The sequence below is a fragment of the Molothrus ater genome, chromosome 2 (genome assembly GCF_012460135.2).
Source record: "Molothrus ater isolate BHLD 08-10-18 breed brown headed cowbird chromosome 2, BPBGC_Mater_1.1, whole genome shotgun sequence".
In the NCBI taxonomy this organism is placed as follows: Eukaryota; Metazoa; Chordata; class Aves; order Passeriformes; family Icteridae; genus Molothrus; species Molothrus ater.
The window spans coordinates 17,592,461-17,612,142 of record NC_050479.2 but is presented as its reverse complement, the minus strand read 5'-3'; the positions used below and the strand labels follow the sequence as shown (position 1 = coordinate 17,612,142).

General features: G+C 38.8%; 1 protein-coding gene across 3 annotated transcripts in view; it reads right to left on the bottom strand.

The window, feature by feature from the left end:
• The window catches only part of AP1S2 (adaptor related protein complex 1 subunit sigma 2), a 30,932-nt gene extending 11,597 nt beyond the window's left edge, over positions 1 to 19,335 (bottom strand). The window contains exons 1-5 of one of the 3 annotated variants that reach the window (XM_036387656.2): positions 19,207 to 19,335; positions 18,046 to 18,224; positions 10,767 to 10,875; positions 9,731 to 9,868; positions 1,878 to 1,971 (exon numbers count right to left, since the gene is read on the bottom strand). In XM_036387656.2, the coding sequence (XP_036243549.1) occupies positions 1,927 to 1,971; positions 9,731 to 9,868; positions 10,767 to 10,875; positions 18,046 to 18,224 (471 nt within the window). In that variant the 5' untranslated portion in view covers positions 19,207 to 19,335 and the 3' untranslated portion in view covers positions 1,878 to 1,926. The remainder of the gene's footprint in view (positions 1 to 1,877; positions 1,972 to 9,730; positions 9,869 to 10,766; positions 10,876 to 18,045; positions 18,225 to 19,206) is intronic. The other 2 variants (XM_036387644.2, XM_036387663.2) reach the window with 2 other exon arrangements.
• Between the last annotated feature and the right edge of the window lie 347 nt (positions 19,336 to 19,682).

The following is a 19,682-nucleotide window of genomic DNA, read 5'->3' as shown; positions in this document are numbered from 1 at the left end:
GTAGTACTCAACACCCTAGTTTACAGAAAATCTCTCTAAGACAACCAGAAAAACAAGTTCTACTCATTCTAGGCTTGGTTATGCCTCAGAGTAACAAGGATTAAAGTAATTTAAAGTTGTATAACCAATTAGTTAAACATCAGGTTAATCCAAACACCCAAGCTCTGAGGCAAACTCCTCCCCTTGCCCTAAGGCAACCTCCTTTACCTCAGGAGATCTTTCTCTAACCCAGATGAACTTCATTCCTATATACAGCCTGCAGCTCCTTACTGCAGGCTATCTATTCCCCATCTCTGATTATGTGCAACCATCTATCTCTCCCTCTCCACCCAGCCCAGCAGATGCCATTTCTATTTCTCCATATTCTGAGGAACCACAACAACCTTGTAAATTAGGATCTGAACACAGCAACTATTCCTTCACTCCTTCCAAGGAACAGTACAGGCCAAGAAGTAGCATTCCATGGGCATCAGATAATACAACTGTGTTTAATTTCATGGGGACAAAGCACATTGCTTCAACCAAAACTATGCCCACACACAGAATTCACCCAGGGACATATTGTAGGTAGGTAAACTGGATGCACACAATTATCTAAGCCTGAGTTTGTATGTGTCAGAATTGGTCTTTGTAGCCATCTGAGACACAAAAAAAAAAAAAAGATTAGGATTCCTAAGCTCTGTTCATAGCATAGGTACTGAACAATGTAGGTAATTTTTAAAGTTCTAATCACAAGGAAAGTTTTACAGGCACAGTTTCAATTCTAACCTCACCATAAGAATCACACTCTTTGTACATGAACTTGTTATCAAGAACAGCACAGAAAAAGCAATAAAATTGGGGGGGAAATGTAGAAAGTATCAAGCTTGAGCACTTAAGTTTTTCTTACAGTTGCTTTAGAATATGTCCAAGCTCATAAAGAAATCTTTTTCAACAAATTGCTTGTTGACTGCCCTAATTCTTCAGGTCTAATATGCAAGCAGATTATTGGCTGCTCTCCTCTTCCCAACACAAATCAATGGCTCTATCATATACCAGGAAACTCTTAAACGGTAAAAATACCCATACACCAGCTCTGAATCTGGTTTTGAACATATTACAAATACTTTTGCCTACTACAATTGTTTTTTTTTTAATCTGGAAACTAAATCCTGGTATTTATAAATCTGCATATGAAATTAGATCTATTACCACAGTTCCACAGTACAAAAGCCAATCTGTTTACTGAACTACTTGTTTATCATTATATCAAATAAGTAGCAGACTAATTAAGTTTTTCCCAGCAAATCATTTTTGTGTATGTTTTAAACTTGCTTTATGCAAATTAAAATCTTACCTTTATTAGTAGGACTGCCACAACGTATTCCACTTATGCTTTGGACAAAAATATGTTGCAATGCACTATATATGCAAATAAGCTTTGTTCTGTCATGCAGCATCCGGCATTTTGATACACAGTCAATTGCAGCAGCACCCAATCTTTTTAGGGCCCATTTTCTTTGCATAGCAGATGTAAACAGCTCATTTTCCAATAAATACATGTTTATATGGGCTGATTGTAAGTAAACAAAGCCAAACATCTGTTTAGTTATTAGCTTTGGTATCCATTTCTCTAACTTGCATTATCCCACTTAATTACCAACACCAAAGAAAGCCAGTAGAAGTCAGAGATTTCAAGTTGATGCGGTTAGTATATAAAAGGAAAATAAAAAGAAACACTCAAAGCACTCTTCAAAGACCATCATGCAAGTGTTGCAGAAAGTTAAGCCCATCACCCATTTTCTGTTTACCCTTGCAAGGACTTAATTACACGTGCAGCACTCTTTGCATAGCACCCATTTAATCCATGCCACCAAAATGGTAAACTTGGTAGTTACCAATCATTTAGATGGGGTCAAAAGGGCTAATGCCTTAGATTGCTCTTAATCATAAGATATCCTCAGACAAACCTCCCCAGTCTTCGTTCTGGCTCTACAAACAAAATCAAGCAGCAGTGAAAATGTAGTATCAACTACTAAATGAAAAAAAAAAAAGGCAAATAAAAACCCAACATCCACCCAATCATGTACAGCTTATTTACATTTAAAATAAGACTTAAAAATATTCTAAACAATATACAAAAATAATTTCAGTTATTTCACTTAAATCTGTTTCAGCTGTTATTCTTTAGATTAATACTATTTCAATAGGTTTTCCTAAAAGTCCACTGTTAAGAAAGAAAATAGAAATGCACCAGAAGAAAACATCTATTCAAAGACTTCAAGGAGATGCATTAGAAAAACTCTAAAGTTTACTTTTCATTTCTTAACCGGGTACAGGATATTGGTACCTTAAAAGAGTATGTTGTAAAGAGTTTTTTAGAAAGCTTCAGTTGTGCATGAAGGAATTTTAATTCAAAGATTTACTTTTTTAAAGAGCAGTCGTTCATTACTGGAACAGATTAAAAGCGTAATAGAATACAAAATTTACATATATTTCATTCAGTGATTAACTGTCACACAGTATTATTATTAACATTAATAATAAGACTTGTTTCATGAAGAAAAGTTTCATTCAGCCTATCATCCTTGAAGTAATGTAACAATTTAATTCAAAATTCATATTTATTAAGTCACCATTGTTACTTGCTAGTAGTCACTTTCATGTTGTATTGCTTAGTGCAAAAAGTTCAACATTTTCACTTGAATCAATCCATCTGTTAATCAAACATACTTAGAATTCTCAAAGAGCTGTGAACAATAGGTCTTCTCAGATTTTTTTTTGCCTTTTAATATCAAGTTTTCAGCCTTTATAAAATTTAATATATACACTTTTATTGTATCGTGATATCCATCACCAGAACTACTACTGTTGCTAGACAGCTTGGCAACAAAAAATATAGCTTCTCCCTTAAAAATAAATAAAAGCCCTAAAACACATACCAGCAATGTGCCCCAACATCTGTACAACACACAGAGAAGACCACAAAGAAATGAGAATCTAAAACCAAACACAACAGGATGCCGCCTGGGGACATTGATGCTTTTTTCACCTAATATTCTCTGGCACTCTAAGACCATCTCACAGGTAGTGAAAATTCTAGGAAGGGGTAGTAGCACTGCAACATGATACATCTCAGAAAACAAGAGTAAAAATGGAATTTTCTCCTCACAATCTCAAGATCCAAACATTAACATTGATCTTTTCAACATCCTGCCACATCCAATGAACTTGTTCTATTAAAATGCAGATTAATGTGAGCATTCAGAAAGAGCACCTGATTTTGAAGATAAGATACTCCTTACTCTCAAGCGGCCTTCTGCAATTGTTCCCTGAATTTACTATGCTAATTGATGAGCAGCACATGACTAAACTCCTGAAAACAGCTATGGCACATGCAGCAGTGCTAAAATTTTCCTTGCATCACCCTGACACAGTGCTTCTATTGCTGAGGACAGGAGAATGTCTCTGGAAAAAAATCTACCAGTTGAATGTACAGAATAAATACATCCTTATTAGAATTATAATCTACAAGAGTTCAGTGTATTGTTAATATACCCTCAATGGTGCTACAAGAATTGCTTATATCAATAAATTATCAAGGTCACTGTTTACAAACTGATCAGTAATGGAATTCACATCAGAGAGGCTACTGGATAGTTAGGAGACAGCAAGGACTGCCTATGCTAATTTGTCTTATTTTTAATTGAAACTTTCTGATGTTTCAATTTGCAAAGCCTAATGAATGCATATTTAAAACTTTTATGAACGACTTCTTCAACTTGTTGAGTCCTAAGATCTTCTAATTTTGATTTCTTTGATGTAATAGAATTAGTCATATCTTACACACTTAAAGAAACAACAAAAAAAATCACTGAGCATGGGAAGAGGTCAAAACACGATAATGCTAACTTCCTGGATACTCAGTGCCACTTTTTCAAGAAGCTATTTAAATCTTAAAATGTTAACCTCCTCTTCCCCCATTACTATTTGGGAAAAAGAGATGCAGGTTCTACTGTTCATTTTCTGGAATACTTTCTATTACTTTAAACACAAAAGTGTGATTTGGTCAGTATTTGCAGGAAAGCCTTCTCTGCAGTGCAAGAAGGACTGTTTAAAATGATCTATTAAAAATACAGAAATATCAAGGTTTACAGACCTGTCTGCTACAATTAAATACAGAAACCTTTAGAGGTTTGCTCCTAAGAGCTGCATGAAGCACTCCAAGTGGGGTCTCACCAGAGCAGGGTAGAAGGGCAGAATCCTCTCCCTACCTGCTACTGATGCAGCCCTGGGCAGAACTGCTTTTCTGGGCTGCACACACACACACAGAGGTCGTGTCCAGCCTCTCATCCACCAGCACCCCAAGTCCTTCTCAGCTGCTCTTGACCTGTTCACCCTCCAGCCTGTACAGATAACAGGGATTGCCTTGACCCAGGTGCAGCATCTTGTATGTGATCTTGTGGAACTTGCTGAGATTCCTAGGGGCCCACTTCTCCAGCTTTTTCCAGGTCCCTCTGGATGGCATCCCATCCTTCATGTGTGTCAACTGCACCACTCAGCTACACCACCACACCTGCAAATTTATTGAGGGTGCACTCAATCCCTCTATGTCATTAACCAAGCCATCAAACAGCACTGGTCCCATTACTGACCCCTGAGGAACACCACTGAAATGCATCAGGACACCAAGCCATTGACTGCTATCCTTTGGATGTAACTGTCCCATCAAATCCACCCCTCTTGAATTTAGAGAGAGCAATTGTATGGGGAACTGTGCCCAGATAAATGACATCTGTAGCCCTCCCCTGGCCCACTGACAGAGTTGCTCCATTACAGAAGGCCAACCCAGAGAAGGGGTTGGCAGGACTTGCCCTTGGTGGAGCCATGCTGGCTGTCCTAAATCACCTCCCTGTCTTCCACAAGCCCTAGCACAGCTCCTAGGAGGATCTGGTCCATGATCCTTAAGGTATGGACAGCAGTCAGGATGACAGGTTGGTAGTTTCCAGAGTCCTCCTTTTTACCTTTTTTAAAATGAGTACAAAGCTTCCCTCTTCCCAGTCACCTGGGACTGCATCTGATTGCCATGACTTTGAGTGTCATGGAGAGTGCCAAACACTCTAACAGCACTATAAGCCCTTTCTTCTATAAATACATCTCCAGAGACTGAGTTCTGAAAACACATTTTACAAAAGCATCAGCTACCAAAACACTACAACTTGTTCTTCTGTGAGTTGGGAGGGATTCCAAATCCATAAAAATCATAGCTATTTCCTAATCCCTAAATAATGAACTAACAATCTATCATTTCTCATTCACAGTTAACTCTCATAGGTCTCCATATATATGTATCTACTAATACGTAATTGTAGATCATTATCAGTGCCTAAAATCAAGCAGATACATGTCTTAAAATTGCAGTGACTAACTGATCAACAAAGTTGACCACTGAAACTGACACTAAAGTTATATGTGAAGAGTAGATGGCAGTCAAGGCAGTTGGATCTCCATGATAATAAAGATTCCATTATTCATTCTTGTTTCACATTTAGGGGAACACAGGTACAGCCAAGGCAAATAATGCCACTGCCAATTGAGGAAGGCAGTCCGTTTCAACAGTCCATATTTAAGAAAAAACATTAAGTGAAGACTGAATTGACTGCATTCATTGTGGTCAGTTTCTCAGGCAAATGGTAATAAAAAGGTGCTTACAAAGGCTGTTTCCTAAACCAGACAAAATCCCTTATACTCACTCCCACCCACTGGAGGCTTAAATATAAGAATTTTGCCAGTGCTAATGACAAAATGAAGGAGTTTTGGCACATCTCAAGAACAACCTAATACCTACAATTATGCATACTTTCAAACCTATGGTTTCCAATAAGCACATTTCATCTCCAATAAGAAAATTCTCATAGCACATGCAGGAAATTCACCAGAGTTTCATTTCCAAAGATGCTCATTCTAAAACCAAAAGCTTAAATCTATGCACCAACCCTAAGCATCTGAGGCAAGTCAGCCAACATGAACACTGTCAGCACCCTTCTGGATATAGGATGAGGCAAGGGTTTGAAAGCAAAGAAAATAAGGTTAATTGATAGCTTATCTCTTATTCTTCATGTGGAAGGACTAGTAAATACTGCCTGAGGCCAAACTGCAAGCGCCTAAGAAAAAAAACCATCCACATAGCTTTTAAATTTTTGATCATTACTGAAGTAGTGACACAAACAAGCAAGTCTGATTTGTGGACAGACTCACTGGCCTTTTTATTTAGAAATCTCTTAAAAATACGTATTTTTAACTATTTAGATGTTCTGCAACCAAGTATTAAAAATTATACAAAAAATCCTGCAAAAGAAGGGTGGTGAACAAAATGGGGATGATTTCCAAAATACTTTTCTAAAATTTACTTAGGATGATCAACAAAAACCATTTTCATTCATAGCCAATGTTTAGGAAATTATTCTTACTTCAAATGAAGAGGAGCAAGTCTGTACAGATTTGCTTTAAAATATATACATGACTGCTCTGTTTAAATATTATCATTGTTAACTCCTTGATTTCAGCATTTTAGCACAAGAAATGACCACAAACCTCCAAGCACCATACTGAACTACTGAAGCCATCCAAAAAAACCCAGAGAAATTAGACTTTTGAGAGAAATAAATCAAATCCTCTCTTTTGTATAGAACATCTATCATTGGTAGTTGCACGCCTTAAAAAACTCAAGTGTCACAAACTGATGCACAGGCTCATCTTTTAGCTGCTCCACACATCACATGTATATATTTAATTCATGCAACAACACACTGCAACTACCAATTTCTTCAGTATAATTGAGTTGTTCACACAAGCAAAAACCACCTTTTCAGCAGTGCATGCCTTTGTAATCACTAGTTAAGTATTAAAATCTCTCTAGCAAACAAGATATTAAATCATCAGCATTCTTTTGAACAGAAGCATTTCTACAAGAGAGAGACAAGAAGAATGGAAGCACTGGAGTTAATTACCTTTTACTACCCTTCATCTGGGTACCACTGCCAATATTGATGACTGACTGCTGATAAGTTATCAGGTGGTAATAAATATGGGGGAGGGGGTAGGGAATGAATACTTGAACTAAGTACATTCTTGAAGAACTAACAAGAATGTGAAGGTGAGAGGGGTTAAACAAGTTGGTGTGTTTCCATCACACAAACTGTAGCAGTTAGTGAAGGGAGCTCACAGCACCAAGAACTTTATGACAAATTGAAGAAGGTGCTCAGACACAGAAGTACATCCTGGGAAACTTCAACAGAAAATACAAGTAGGAAAGGCTATTAAGAACTAATTCACTACTCAGCAATTCGTGCCTTAGTCTATTTCCTCTTAACATTACACAAACAGTCACTTAATGGATCTGTAATGATTTTCTTTTGTTTAAGTATTCTTTACAGCTCTTCATCTTTAAGGTACTTCAGACACCAATGCCTGTAACATTATTAATTAATTTTGTTGTGCATTTAATTAATAATATTGTGTATTTATCGATATATATGTATGTGTGTACATATATATATTTGGCAATATGAGTATTCAGGGCCAAATAATTACTTTGTTGCACATAATTAAAATCAGAATGGTCAGAAACAAACACATGACAAACCTGCTAGAAATATGTTTTGCATTTGGAATCACACCATATTTCAGTCTGGTAGTTCTGAAGTATTCTGAGAAGCAGATACTAACTCAAAATACTAAAAATTCTCCACATGTGAAAAACGTATTTTAACAACTCTCTTCATCAAACCCAGAATTTACATAGCAGCAGTTGACACAAAACCAAATTTCCATAGAAAATAGTCCAAATTGGAAGTTCAATTTAATATAAACCCTGACTTTTACAGGATTTATAAACTAAAATACAGGTATAGGGAGTAGTTTTATACTTGATCAACAGTCAATACAACTAAGAATGAAAAACACAGAAGCCCAATGTGGGATTCCAGTGGTGCTGTGATAAACGGCTACATTTCAAGTTAATCAGAATTATTTAATAAACATTGGCAACTGAAAATCTCCTAAAGATGGGGAAAGGAAGGGTAATCAGAGTAAAGCTACCAGGGTTAAGGAAAGTCTCACATTGGAAAAAGCTATATTTCCCTTGGCCAAAGACTTTTAACTTGAAGTTATATTAATCTGAAATTATATTCTCTGTAAAAAGAGAATGTTTGTTGCTTGGAAAGAAAAATAGTAATGAATTCCTAGAAATATATTTTTTCTTTAGACCAGCCCCAAAAAAGTAGTGAAAATAAAGTTCAAAAACAGTAACAATGAGAAAAATATAGTTATTCTACTTTATGTACAATTAACTGTATTTGCAGGAGACAAACTGGAATATATAACTAATCTGTTACATCTGTTTTCATATAAAGAGCAAAAGATTTTAAGAGAATGAACAGATTATTTTTCTCCCATCTTTGTAACCTGCAACAGGACTTCTGGTTAAAATAATCCCTACAAAGAGTAAAGAAGGACTTAAACTGAATCATAACACAAGCAGTAAATAAGTGCATGTATTTCCTTTCTAGAAAAATAGGGTAGCAAATCTGTGTGTAATGGCTGACCTTGTTCATGACAAGAACTTTAATGTGCAGGGATCTGCATGTATTCTGAAGGGATTAAAAAAACAGCTACCAGGGTAAAGCATACCTTGTGTTTCCCCATCCTACTAACACTACGTCCAACAAAGACTACCAAGTGGAACACAGACGGCTTGTAGAAGAATTAAGCAATTAATTCATAGGAGAAAATAAAAAATTGAAAGTTCACATAGGGGGAAATAGAGCAACTTGGATCTAGCAGCTAGGCAGTAAACCTCAGTACACTTTAAATAATAAAGGTGAACCATCCCTGTTAAAACATATGTTCACTGACTTGCACACAACACTTGATGATTCCCCCAGCACACCAGAATTTTTGATTCCCATTCAGACAGACGTTCAAGGACCTTAACAGTGTACATTTCAGTAAGGAAAAAAAACACTGAACAAAATCAGATAAACCCAAAACAACCAGCATAGGATGGAGAAATATGGAGAAATGATGTTTTTCTATACCACTGAACCCCTTCACATCAAATGTTTTTTTTTAAAATGGTAGACATGCAATCCATCATTCTTCAGTGATAATAACAAACAACTAAAGCATTCAAAGTGAAAAAAACAATGTTCTTATACTTTATTCTGTATGTTTCTATGGCACTACTATTACTGCTTTGTCAGCTTGGAAATGTTCCACAGTAAGCAGCCTATAGCAGAAAAGCAGGTCTAAGAACTAATCAGAACTATACCTGAGCAAGTCTCAAAGAAGAGAGTCTAGCTTCTGGATTTCAGCAATGAAAAAGTAAAGAAGTGAACATGCATCAGGTATGAGAAAAAAAATTAATGGTTAATAAATAAAAAGAAGGAATGAAAGACACATGAACAACACTAAGTTAAATTAACATGATCTACAATCATCTAGGTGTGAACACAGAACAGCCACTTGCATTTACTAGCAGAACAAGAAGTCACAGTAGGTCACAACATCAACATGCCAAACCAAACGAAAAGAGCAGCTAACATCATCCTACTGCACACTTAGGACAACTAGCTGAAACTACATGCTAAGCATGCTGAAAAATACCTTCTAGAAGCTTAGAGGAACAGGAGGTTTCTGAGTCCCAGCCTACCATGCTGACACTTAGGCCAGAGAAGGTGGATGTGCTTACCTCCTGTAAAAGATCTGCTTGTTCAATGGCTTTAAGAACATTTTTCTTGGATGTCTCCTGAACTTCCCCTCCTAAAAGGAACTCATCCAAAATGAAATAGGCTTTTTCAAAATTGAAGATGATATCAAGTTCACAGACCTAAAAAGAACATCAGGCATTATTGCAAAGTGGAAGGATACTCTCACTTGAGGTATATCCTCTCACAAAACTTAACTTGTTCACAGCTTCACCAAACTTTACCAAATCAAGATGTTAGCCTAAGGCTGTAACCTTGTAAGGACTGGGGCAATAATAAAAATCACACCCTGGAGGAAAAAAAAAAAATCAGATTTTTTCTTCAGTTAAAAACAGCTACAGCAACCTCTGCAAAAAGCTTTCACTGTTAAAAAGGCTTCAATTCACAGCAGTCTGTAAGACACAGCTCCTCAAGACACAAAAGAACGTTACCTATAAAAGTTCTCTTGCTGCCAGCAGTATGCAAAGGCAGCTCACACAATCTTACAGAAAGATATGAAAATAAATAATCTCAGATTTCTTGTTCAGTCTGCATTTCATAGTCAGAAGGACTACGAAGGAAGGCAGAATGAGCACCAGTTTTTCCAGGAGTGTTCATGTACATTACTGTAGCAGTTTGTGTTTGCTGTCTGGGTAAGCAAATGTCTCTCACACCTTTCCTTACCATTCCTGCCACTTCACAACCAGCTGCCTCCTTTGGAAGCAGATGTGAGAGGTGCTCACACTAAAGCAGTGCCAGGGAGAAGAAAAGCTTCCTGCTAAGAGTAAGATTTTACCTGCCCCAAGCAAGACTACTATGAAATGAAACAAATACAGGCAATTAACACCAGATTAATGAAAGTTCTTCTACAAATCAATAATTTCATTTTGTATTTTAGTAGAGGCAACCATCAGCTTAGTTTGACCAAGCAAGCCACACAAAATGTATTAAATACACCTTTCAATTACTAGTTGGTTATGTTCTTGTAAAAATGTTGTGGGCATAAAAAGAAATGACAAAACATAAAGAAACTTAACTCACACTGCCAAAATACTTGTCAAGAAGTTCTACATAGCGATGAATTATTTCCAGAGTTATTAGTTCATTGTCCTGATCTTCAATAGCACAGCAGAAATAGAGGCTTGCATATCTGTAATAACAAAATAATCCTGACGTTAGCATACAAGCATAAGCAAAATGAATGCACTTGAGGAGTATCACATTCTCAGCAGTCCTTCATACTCAACTCCAGCATACTGGCACCCAAATCACAACCAAGCAAGTCCTACCAAAGAATGGCTGACAGACCAGAAGACACACACATGTACATGGGAGTTATGTCTCTGAGTCAAGCATGACTTCACTCTTGGCCATCCTTTAGCTGACAGAACTAAAATAGCCAAAGAGGTGGGTGGAAAACTAAATATATTTGATTTTGTGGCATCATGACAGAGTTCTGAGATGACATACCTTCTCTTCTCTCTGTAACATCCATACACCAGTATATTAATCAACTGATCCCATGTTAAACTTTCATCATGTAAGCTATACATAGATAATACCTCAAGAAAGATAGACTGAATTAGCAATTAGGGTTTGGTCTTTATAGAGAATTTTAAAAACTCAAAAACTCCAAAACCAACACCAAAGTCATCCACCCCAACTACTACTAAGTCAACAATGCAATCCCTAGTAACTGTCCTAGCATCAGATAGATGAGAGGCCATCCAATAGTTTCTAGCAATCCACTTCCATCTTGGAAGACAGGGAAGTCATAACTTCAGATATGATCCAGTTCCACTTTAACAAAAAGACCATCCAATTCTACTGTGCTCTATTATATATTTGTTCAACCCAAGTTTAAAGAAATCTAATTAAAAAAAGAAAAAAACAAAGCAGGAATGAAAGCTGAAAATCCCATTTAGTCTTTTCTAACATGCCAAAACCATATGCCTTTCAGTCACACATGGCACAAACCAGATTTCAAGTGCCACCTGTTGTAACTGCTAATTTACATAAACCAGAAACAGCTTTTGTTTGCCTCTAGAGGGGACAACTGGCCCATTAAGCACTCCTGTGCAGCCAACCCTACTGAAAAATAAGTCATCCAGATATGAATATCTAGTTTAAGGTGCATAGTTGTTTCCCATACAGAGAAATCCATCCATCTTTTAAACATTAAACACATTTTATCAGCTGGGACTTGTCAGACTTTTAGAAGTTAGAAATTCTGAAAAAACCCTGCTGTATTTTCAGTTATGTTGAAATTTATCTCCAAGACACCTATCCAGTACCATTTATGATCTGAAAATGTCCCCCCTTCTCCCACTCTGCTCCAAATCAAATTGCTATGGCTTCAACATGAAAGATTAATCAGATAGCTCTTATACAAAATCTTTAAACTACTATAAAATATTATTGCCTATCCTACCACAAAACATGATGGGGGAAGAGAGGAAGACACCTCCGGTGAAGGACACCTTCATTCCCTCTCTTTCATCTATTCACCACGGGGATGCATCAGCTCATCACAAGTCCTATCTGAGCACAGTTCTTTTGATTTTGCATTGTTCTGTTTATGCCTCACTAATTTTTCAAGGACATTTACAGTCATTGTAGTAGCTTGCAACATTCAATCTGTATAAGGAACCTAAACTATTTCTAAAAGTATTGGAAAGAATTATTATAAAGAAAAAACATGCTTTCAAACTTACTGAGAAATTTGTAAGTCAAGCTCCATGTTATCATATTTCATTGTAGCAAAAAAGAGCATTGACACATTATTTGTTATTTGCACTAATCACCAGCACTCAGGCCAAATCCATCTAAACAAAGCCTTTCATCACCTGCAGAAGAGCAGCACTGATTATGATCAAGTGCAGTTCAACTGTTTCCTTATAGTGCTTAAACACAAGTTGAACCATGTACCAGCAGACCTTATCAAATCAAATTTGATTCAAATATTTTAAGTTTATCCACATGGGACTCCCTCTCTGCTCCTCTAATACTTAGGAGTCTCTCTTGACACAGAGAACTATTTTATGGAAAAAGAAGGGAGGAGGGGAGAGAGGGAGTCCAACACAAAATACTTTCTCAGATCATGGTCTGCTCTCAGTGTCCTCATTTAAGAGAGCACAAAACATACTTTCAAAAGACTGTGTTTGGCAGCTGGAAAGTAGACTGCACATTCAAGCCCTGCCAACTGCAGTTCTGGAGAAATAAGACTAAGAAACAACTACTACTCAGTGGATATCAACACAAAATGGAGGCCTGGGTATCTATTATTATAAGCAGAGAATATTTTGGTATTTATTTTTTAAGTAGCAACCACGACTAATGGATCACTACTCAACAAAAGAAAACAAATGCAGATTTAATGAGCCTGAATGGCAAAAGGCAGAAGAGTAAAAACAAGTCATACCAAAGGGCATGAGCATACTACAAAGGAATGCTTCAGATCCAAATTCTCAGAGGCATAATTTTAATTTTTTTCCCCTGTAGGAAGGGCTTCAGAAAAAAAAAAAAGTGCTCACTAATAATCCACAGCAGACACTGGAAGTTTTGCCAAGTGCAAAAGTTTACATGGACAGTATCCACACAAAGACAAGTAGATTACTCTGGCTCAAAAAGATTTCTGCTCTGCAGAAACAGCTTCTTCCTAATGAGCCTGACAGAAACCTTTCAGATGCACCCAAAGGCAAGGCAGCCCTGATAGAAAAGTACATACCCAGAAGTAAATAAAGTGGAGTCTGTAAGAAACATTCTGCCTTTTTTATTCCTATTGTAGTTCTGGTCTTTTTTTTATCTCACTAGACATTATTAAAATAATAATCAGACTCAATTCAGCTGCTTACCCTCATTTAGGAAAATATTTTATGACAAATATCCTCCACCTATCAGAAAGGGGACCAAAACCAGAGAGACCAAAAACTGTTTGGACCAAATCACCTGAAAATGTAATACAGGATTAAAGAACAAAAAGGTAACACAGCAGGTATAAATACTTATGCAAATTCCTGCCTTTAGACAGATGGCCTCAAGATTATTCTTTTTTGATAGGAAACAAATCCATGCATCTTTCCTCAAGAGTTGCAATAATTCAGCAGTGGGAAGCCTCAAAACAGGCAGGCAGTATTTCAGCAGAGTTCTCCTCTTCTGTTCTCACAGCCAAGTTCAGTAACTCTGCTGAGAGATCAGGTCACTGTGGGCACAGCACAACTTACAAATCCTACCAGCTCGGTGGCGTTCTCCTTCTAGATGAGAGAACACCCGCTTGAAGTCATCCCTGCAAGTTCAGCACCAGATAAGCCTGCAAACAAGCCCTAAGTCTGTCAGCATCTAAGTCACTTTGCATGTAGGTCCTAATTGTGGAAGTTTAAAGCTTACAAAGCTTGGTAGGAACAGAACGGAACTCCAAATGACAATGGGGAGGCAGACAAGTGTTTAATGAGCCCAAGAATCTGGGGTTGCTTGATAGCTAACCCAATGAAAATTGGGACAACTAATAAGCTGTGCTTGACCCAAGTTGTTTTTTTTTTTCCTTGTCCCACAACTTTACACATTTCTTTAAAAAAACATGAACTTCTGAGGCTCCAGGACATAGTCTATCAAAGTGAAGCACTTTTCCAGTTCCTTATTTCAGCAAGGCCATAGCCCCCAGCAGCTTCAAAATGAACAAGAATTTGATTCTGCTAATTCTCTAAGAAAAAGCTGTTGCCTCTTGATACTGAGGTCCTCCTGGTGCCACACAAACTAAAACTCTGTACAAAGAAGACTTGATCTAATTAAATTTATCAAGTCCAAGTATCTAATTCACTAAAATCACTGCATTCAGCCAGTTTTACAAAGCTACCTAACTAACATCATAGTAATACTTTCAAGAGGTACGACTGGCTGCTAAGTGATACATAAGAAAAACCAGGGATCATGCCAAGCTGGGCACATCCCACTGGCCACATGGCTGTACCTTCAGTTCACAACACTTTAAGAGACACAGTACCTGCACAATGGGCTCTTTCATTGCTTCTTTCAGTGGAGGGACAGTAGAAACAAAGTTTTAAAACTTATTCAGTTTTAAGTCTTTAACATAACCTCTGATTATGGTTATGTGGTGCAAAAGTAAAAGACAACTGCCACATCAAGAACAGCAAAAGCTATTGTAGTTTCATAATATCCTACTCCAAATACAGTTCCGAACTGACACACAAAAGCAAAGCCACAATCCTTAATCAAATAACTAAATAACTAAACTATGTCCCATGAATGAAGCTAAACAAATGCTAACAAAGTAAAAGTTATATAAAATAAGTTTTTCTTCAAGTTCTGACTTTAACTGCAATATACTACACAGTGAAAATAACTCATATTGCCAGAAGTTAAAATGGTTAACAGAAGAAGTCTTCCAAGAAAAAAAAAATAGAAATTTTAACATTTAACACATTTTTTCTGTCATGGGGGGAAAGCTACAGGAACTTCTACCCTATATGCTCCAAAACCACTATGTTACTTTTTAAATGACAAACTGTGAAGAGCAAACACATCAGCTGTGTTTGTTAAGTTTCTAATCAGCTGTCTGCAGATGACTCCCCCTCTATTTTCATAAAACATAATTGTGGTTGACTTCCCATATTTAATTTTTTATTTTCCCAGCAAGTCACTTCAAATCTCTATGCTTCTTGAAGTTAGAAGCCCCCATTCTCTTTTTAATCTTCTGGTGTCTATCAGCCTGAAAAACTATCTTCCAAAGCAGCTACAGAATACATAGAAGCCAATTCACACACCATGACAAAAGCTGGGCACCTTTCTGTCTGTGTTCTGTAGTGCTGAAGGAAAAAAACTTTAGAAGGCAAAGACTGAGCCTGTGTTGCAACCATTATAAATGGTACATGTATGAAACCAGAGGGAAATAAAAGCTACATGACCTACATTTAGATGAATTTTAAGATCTATTTCCTTGAAAATTCAGAAAACATCCTATAAAGACAAAATGCTACAGAGCTAAGGAGGCTAATCAAAATAGCCCAGCAGTCTTAATAAATGTTAAGTATCATAAGGAAGTCAAAGCTAATGTCTTGCCAACTGCTGCATTTAAATTCATTTTATTGCTTCAAAAAGGTATGATGAGACCCTGAATACAGTTCTGATACTGCCAATCATTCTTTGAGCTGCAATATCCAGGTTCAATTCTCCTACATTTGAACATTTGAACAACAAACACACTCTAAAAACAAAAACAGCACTAAAATTTCAAGAATTTAAGATGCAAAATAGCAATAAGCACATACTTTCAGAACTTATATTGTAAAACATTTGCACCATCAGGTTCAGATCATTCCCAGCAATAGATCAGACAAGAACAAATCTTAGCAGAGATCCTCTAGAGATGCTCAAGAGGAACTGCGAGCACCTTTTGCAATTTCTCAAGCCACAGAGTTCCTTTTGGTGTGTTTTGCTTTGAGCTACCACCTTCTCAGCTACAAAAAGCCACCCTTTACAAAGAAATCTAGCTGGTGCTCATCATCTTTAACTATGATGCAATGATGGGAACAAGTCCCACAAACCTAAGAGCTGTTAGTGTTACCAGATACAGACATTTAAACTATCACCTCTTACACCTAGTCCTTCTGGTGATGTTTCAGTGAAAAAAAAAAGTTGAGATGTTCATTAGCTTGGTACAAGCTCATCTTCAGCAGTTTCACAGGCTCTCTGTGCCAGACTGGTCTGCAGAGAGTGAAATAAGCTACTGCAGTCAGCTGTGCACACCAGCAGTCCAGCAGACAGACTGCAGCACTTAGACCATTTTTAGCCAGACATAGATGTCTCCCAGCAAATTTCTTCATTCTCCTTGACCACAGGACGCACAACACACCACTGAGATGCAAGAACTCCACAACATTGAGCAACTCAAACAGTCCTACCCCAATTTCCACCAGCTCCCTAAACACAAAAGGACATGGCAAGGAGTAGCTAACAGCAACAAACTGGGAGGGAAAGCAGCTGTGTGGAAGCATCCCCAGAACAACTACTGCTGTTCAAGACTGGGTAAGGAGGGAAACGGACTGGCCTACTAATGGCTCATTTTTCTGATTTAGTCCCATGAAAAGGCACTTGCAGGCATTAATACAGAAGGAAGCACAGCAAGTGTTTGAGCAAGCTTGTCTACATACGTGTTCAAGGAGTTTTGTGAGGCAGTCAAGAGGCAGAAGAAACTGTGTATGCTATTAGCACAGCTTCATGCATTGTTTCTCCTCTTTTCTCCTCGTGTTGAAGAACTGCATGCACCAGGCAGACCAGCAATACTCACATGCATATCTTTACACAAACCAATGTATATATGAGAGCAGCACTGAAAACATCTAAACATATTTGATACTACTCATTTCTTATCCTGGAGAAGAGTTACAAATTGCTCATTTCTGCTCCAGTCCTTTCTGTCCTATCTACAGAGAATACAATAATATTTACTGTGGGACACAAACTATCTACCATCTCCACGAGAAAACAGGAATGCATAAACATTCTCAGGTTTACAACTAACTAGGGAGAGAGATAACTCAAGGCTTTGTAGCACCACCTTTAGCTGGAAGAGATGCAGCATACCACATCAGGAGGAGGATTACTGTTATTTCTGGAGAAGAATTATTCTCACACCACTACACTCTGATACATTCTAAAGATCAGCACAAAGGTAAAAAATGCCTGCCTAATACTCCTACAAAGGTTAGGGAACACTTGAAAAATGAAATTATCATGAAGAAAATTATACAGTACTTTCATCAAAAGAAAGCTAGCCATTATTTTTTCAACAATGAAAAATCGTTTTCTGTACATACATGGGGAAAAAAACCAAAAAAAAAAAAGCAACACCCAAACCAAGTACTATGAAAAACTATGTCCTTATTTCTAGAAGCCTTTAAAAGCAAGTTACATTTTCAGGTGATTTATGAAGCCACTTCTTGAGGTAAATATTTATGAAATTTTTATCACTTATTAAATCTGAAATGTGTACAAATACGAAGCATGTACGTACTGCGTGAATCTAAACAGACTACCAAGAAGAACTGCCACTCCTTATAAAAATAGGAGGAAAGCTCATTTCTTCAGTACATTTCTAAATGCATGAGTGATTTTCCACACATGAATGACTCCTGCTTGGTTATCAAATTAGATGCAAGAGAAAAGTCAGTCTTCTCTGTAACCAGCAGAGGGAAGTAAAAAAAAAAAAACAACAACAAAACAAGAACAACCTTCATTATTTTCTTGCTACTTAATACACAGTTTGTAATGTATGGCAATTACGAGGTTAGTGAGACAGAACCACCTTTTGTAGACAATCTTCAGGTCTCTCCATTCGAGGAAGCTGCACATTTTCGGTTTGCGGGCTAATACTGTTTGGACAAGTTCCCTTGTGATCTTCTTCTTTTCTTTGTCAGATAATGGGACATACCACTTCTGGAGTCTCAGTTTCCCCTGGCGACTAAAAAGCAACATAAACTGCATCTGTTGAATTGGAAGGAGGGAGAAAAAAGAAAAGCATTAATCTCAGTCTCCGAGTTTCAAAAAGATCTGAGAAAAACCAAGCAGAAAGCAAGTCGGACATCCAAAACCCTAACTACATTACATATTTCTATAGCACTGGCAGATGTTACACAAGATTTAGAAGTAGCAATGATACAAAGGATTCTGCAGAGCAAGGTCAGTCAAGCCCAAGGCAGAAGAAAGCGCACACAAGTTTCAGAAGGGGTGTCAGAACCACGGGCTGGGAGTGAATATACCCCAATTTCAGACCAGCGACATCCAGCACTCCTATGGTTTTATTTGGGTTTTCTACCCAAAATGACAGAAAAACATTACAGCAGACTCTTCCAATACCCAACCTCATTTCCAATTCAGCCGATTAGAGCCTTAGAGGAGCAATTTGCACTTAAAATCTTTCTGAAAAGCCTCGGAATACTTTAAAAGACATCAAACCTCCCAGCGGAGAGTCCTACGGCACAGAAAAGCCAAGTCTTTTCCCACGTTACACAAAAGGAGAGATTAAGGGCTTTCCCTGCGGTCCTATGTTCCAGCTCTCGCTTCCTCCAAAGGAGTGATGTTGCAATTATATTTTAAGAGGAACTTGCCGGGCTGTGTTTTCCAGCAGCCGTAACATTAAATGAAAAGGCTCAGGCTTTTTTCTTTTGCCTTTTTGCTCGAAGTTGTATCGGGCTGGAGAAGTTTCCCAGACAATACGACAGACATGAAATACGATGCTAAAGCCCAGCCTGGTCCCGGGTGACAAGCGTGACCAGCGCCAGCCGCGACGAGCGGCGGCCGCGCCCGCAGCGGCTCCGCGGTGCCAGGGCGGGGGCAGAGCCCCGCAGCCCCCGCAGCCTCCCAACATCCCGCCTCGCCTCCCCGCCGGCCCCTGCACCGCCCCGGCTCCCCCGGCGCGGAGCGGGCGGCTCGGGAGGAGAGCCCGGCTCCGCGCGGCTGTGCTCACCGTGCCCGGGGATAGCGGAGCTGAGGCGGAGAAGAAGCAGGCACCTCTACCCACAGTGGTACTGCCGATGCTGCCGCCGCGGCCGCCGAGCGGGACTGAGGGAGGGGTCGGGAGGGGACGGGAGGTGCCGCCGCCGCGAGCGCGCGCGCGCCTCAACGGCCGCCCCCCCTCGGGCAGGTCAGGGGCGGGGCCGGGACCGCGGGGGGGCGGGGCCGGGACGGAGGGGGCGTGGCCCGAGCGCCTCCGGACAAAACTTTATCAGCGGCCGCGGAGGGGGGAGCGGGGAGAGCTCGGCTGTCATCCAATCGGAGAGCTCAGCGCGCGGGCGGGAGGGAAGAGCGAAGCCGTTCTGGACCAATGAGAGGCGTGAAAAGCGGGGAAGGCGGTGCTGGTGTTGACGGCAGGAGGGGCTGGAGCAAGAGGTGGGGTTTAGATGCCCTAATCCGCGTGGCCCGAATTGCGATAAGGCAACGGCC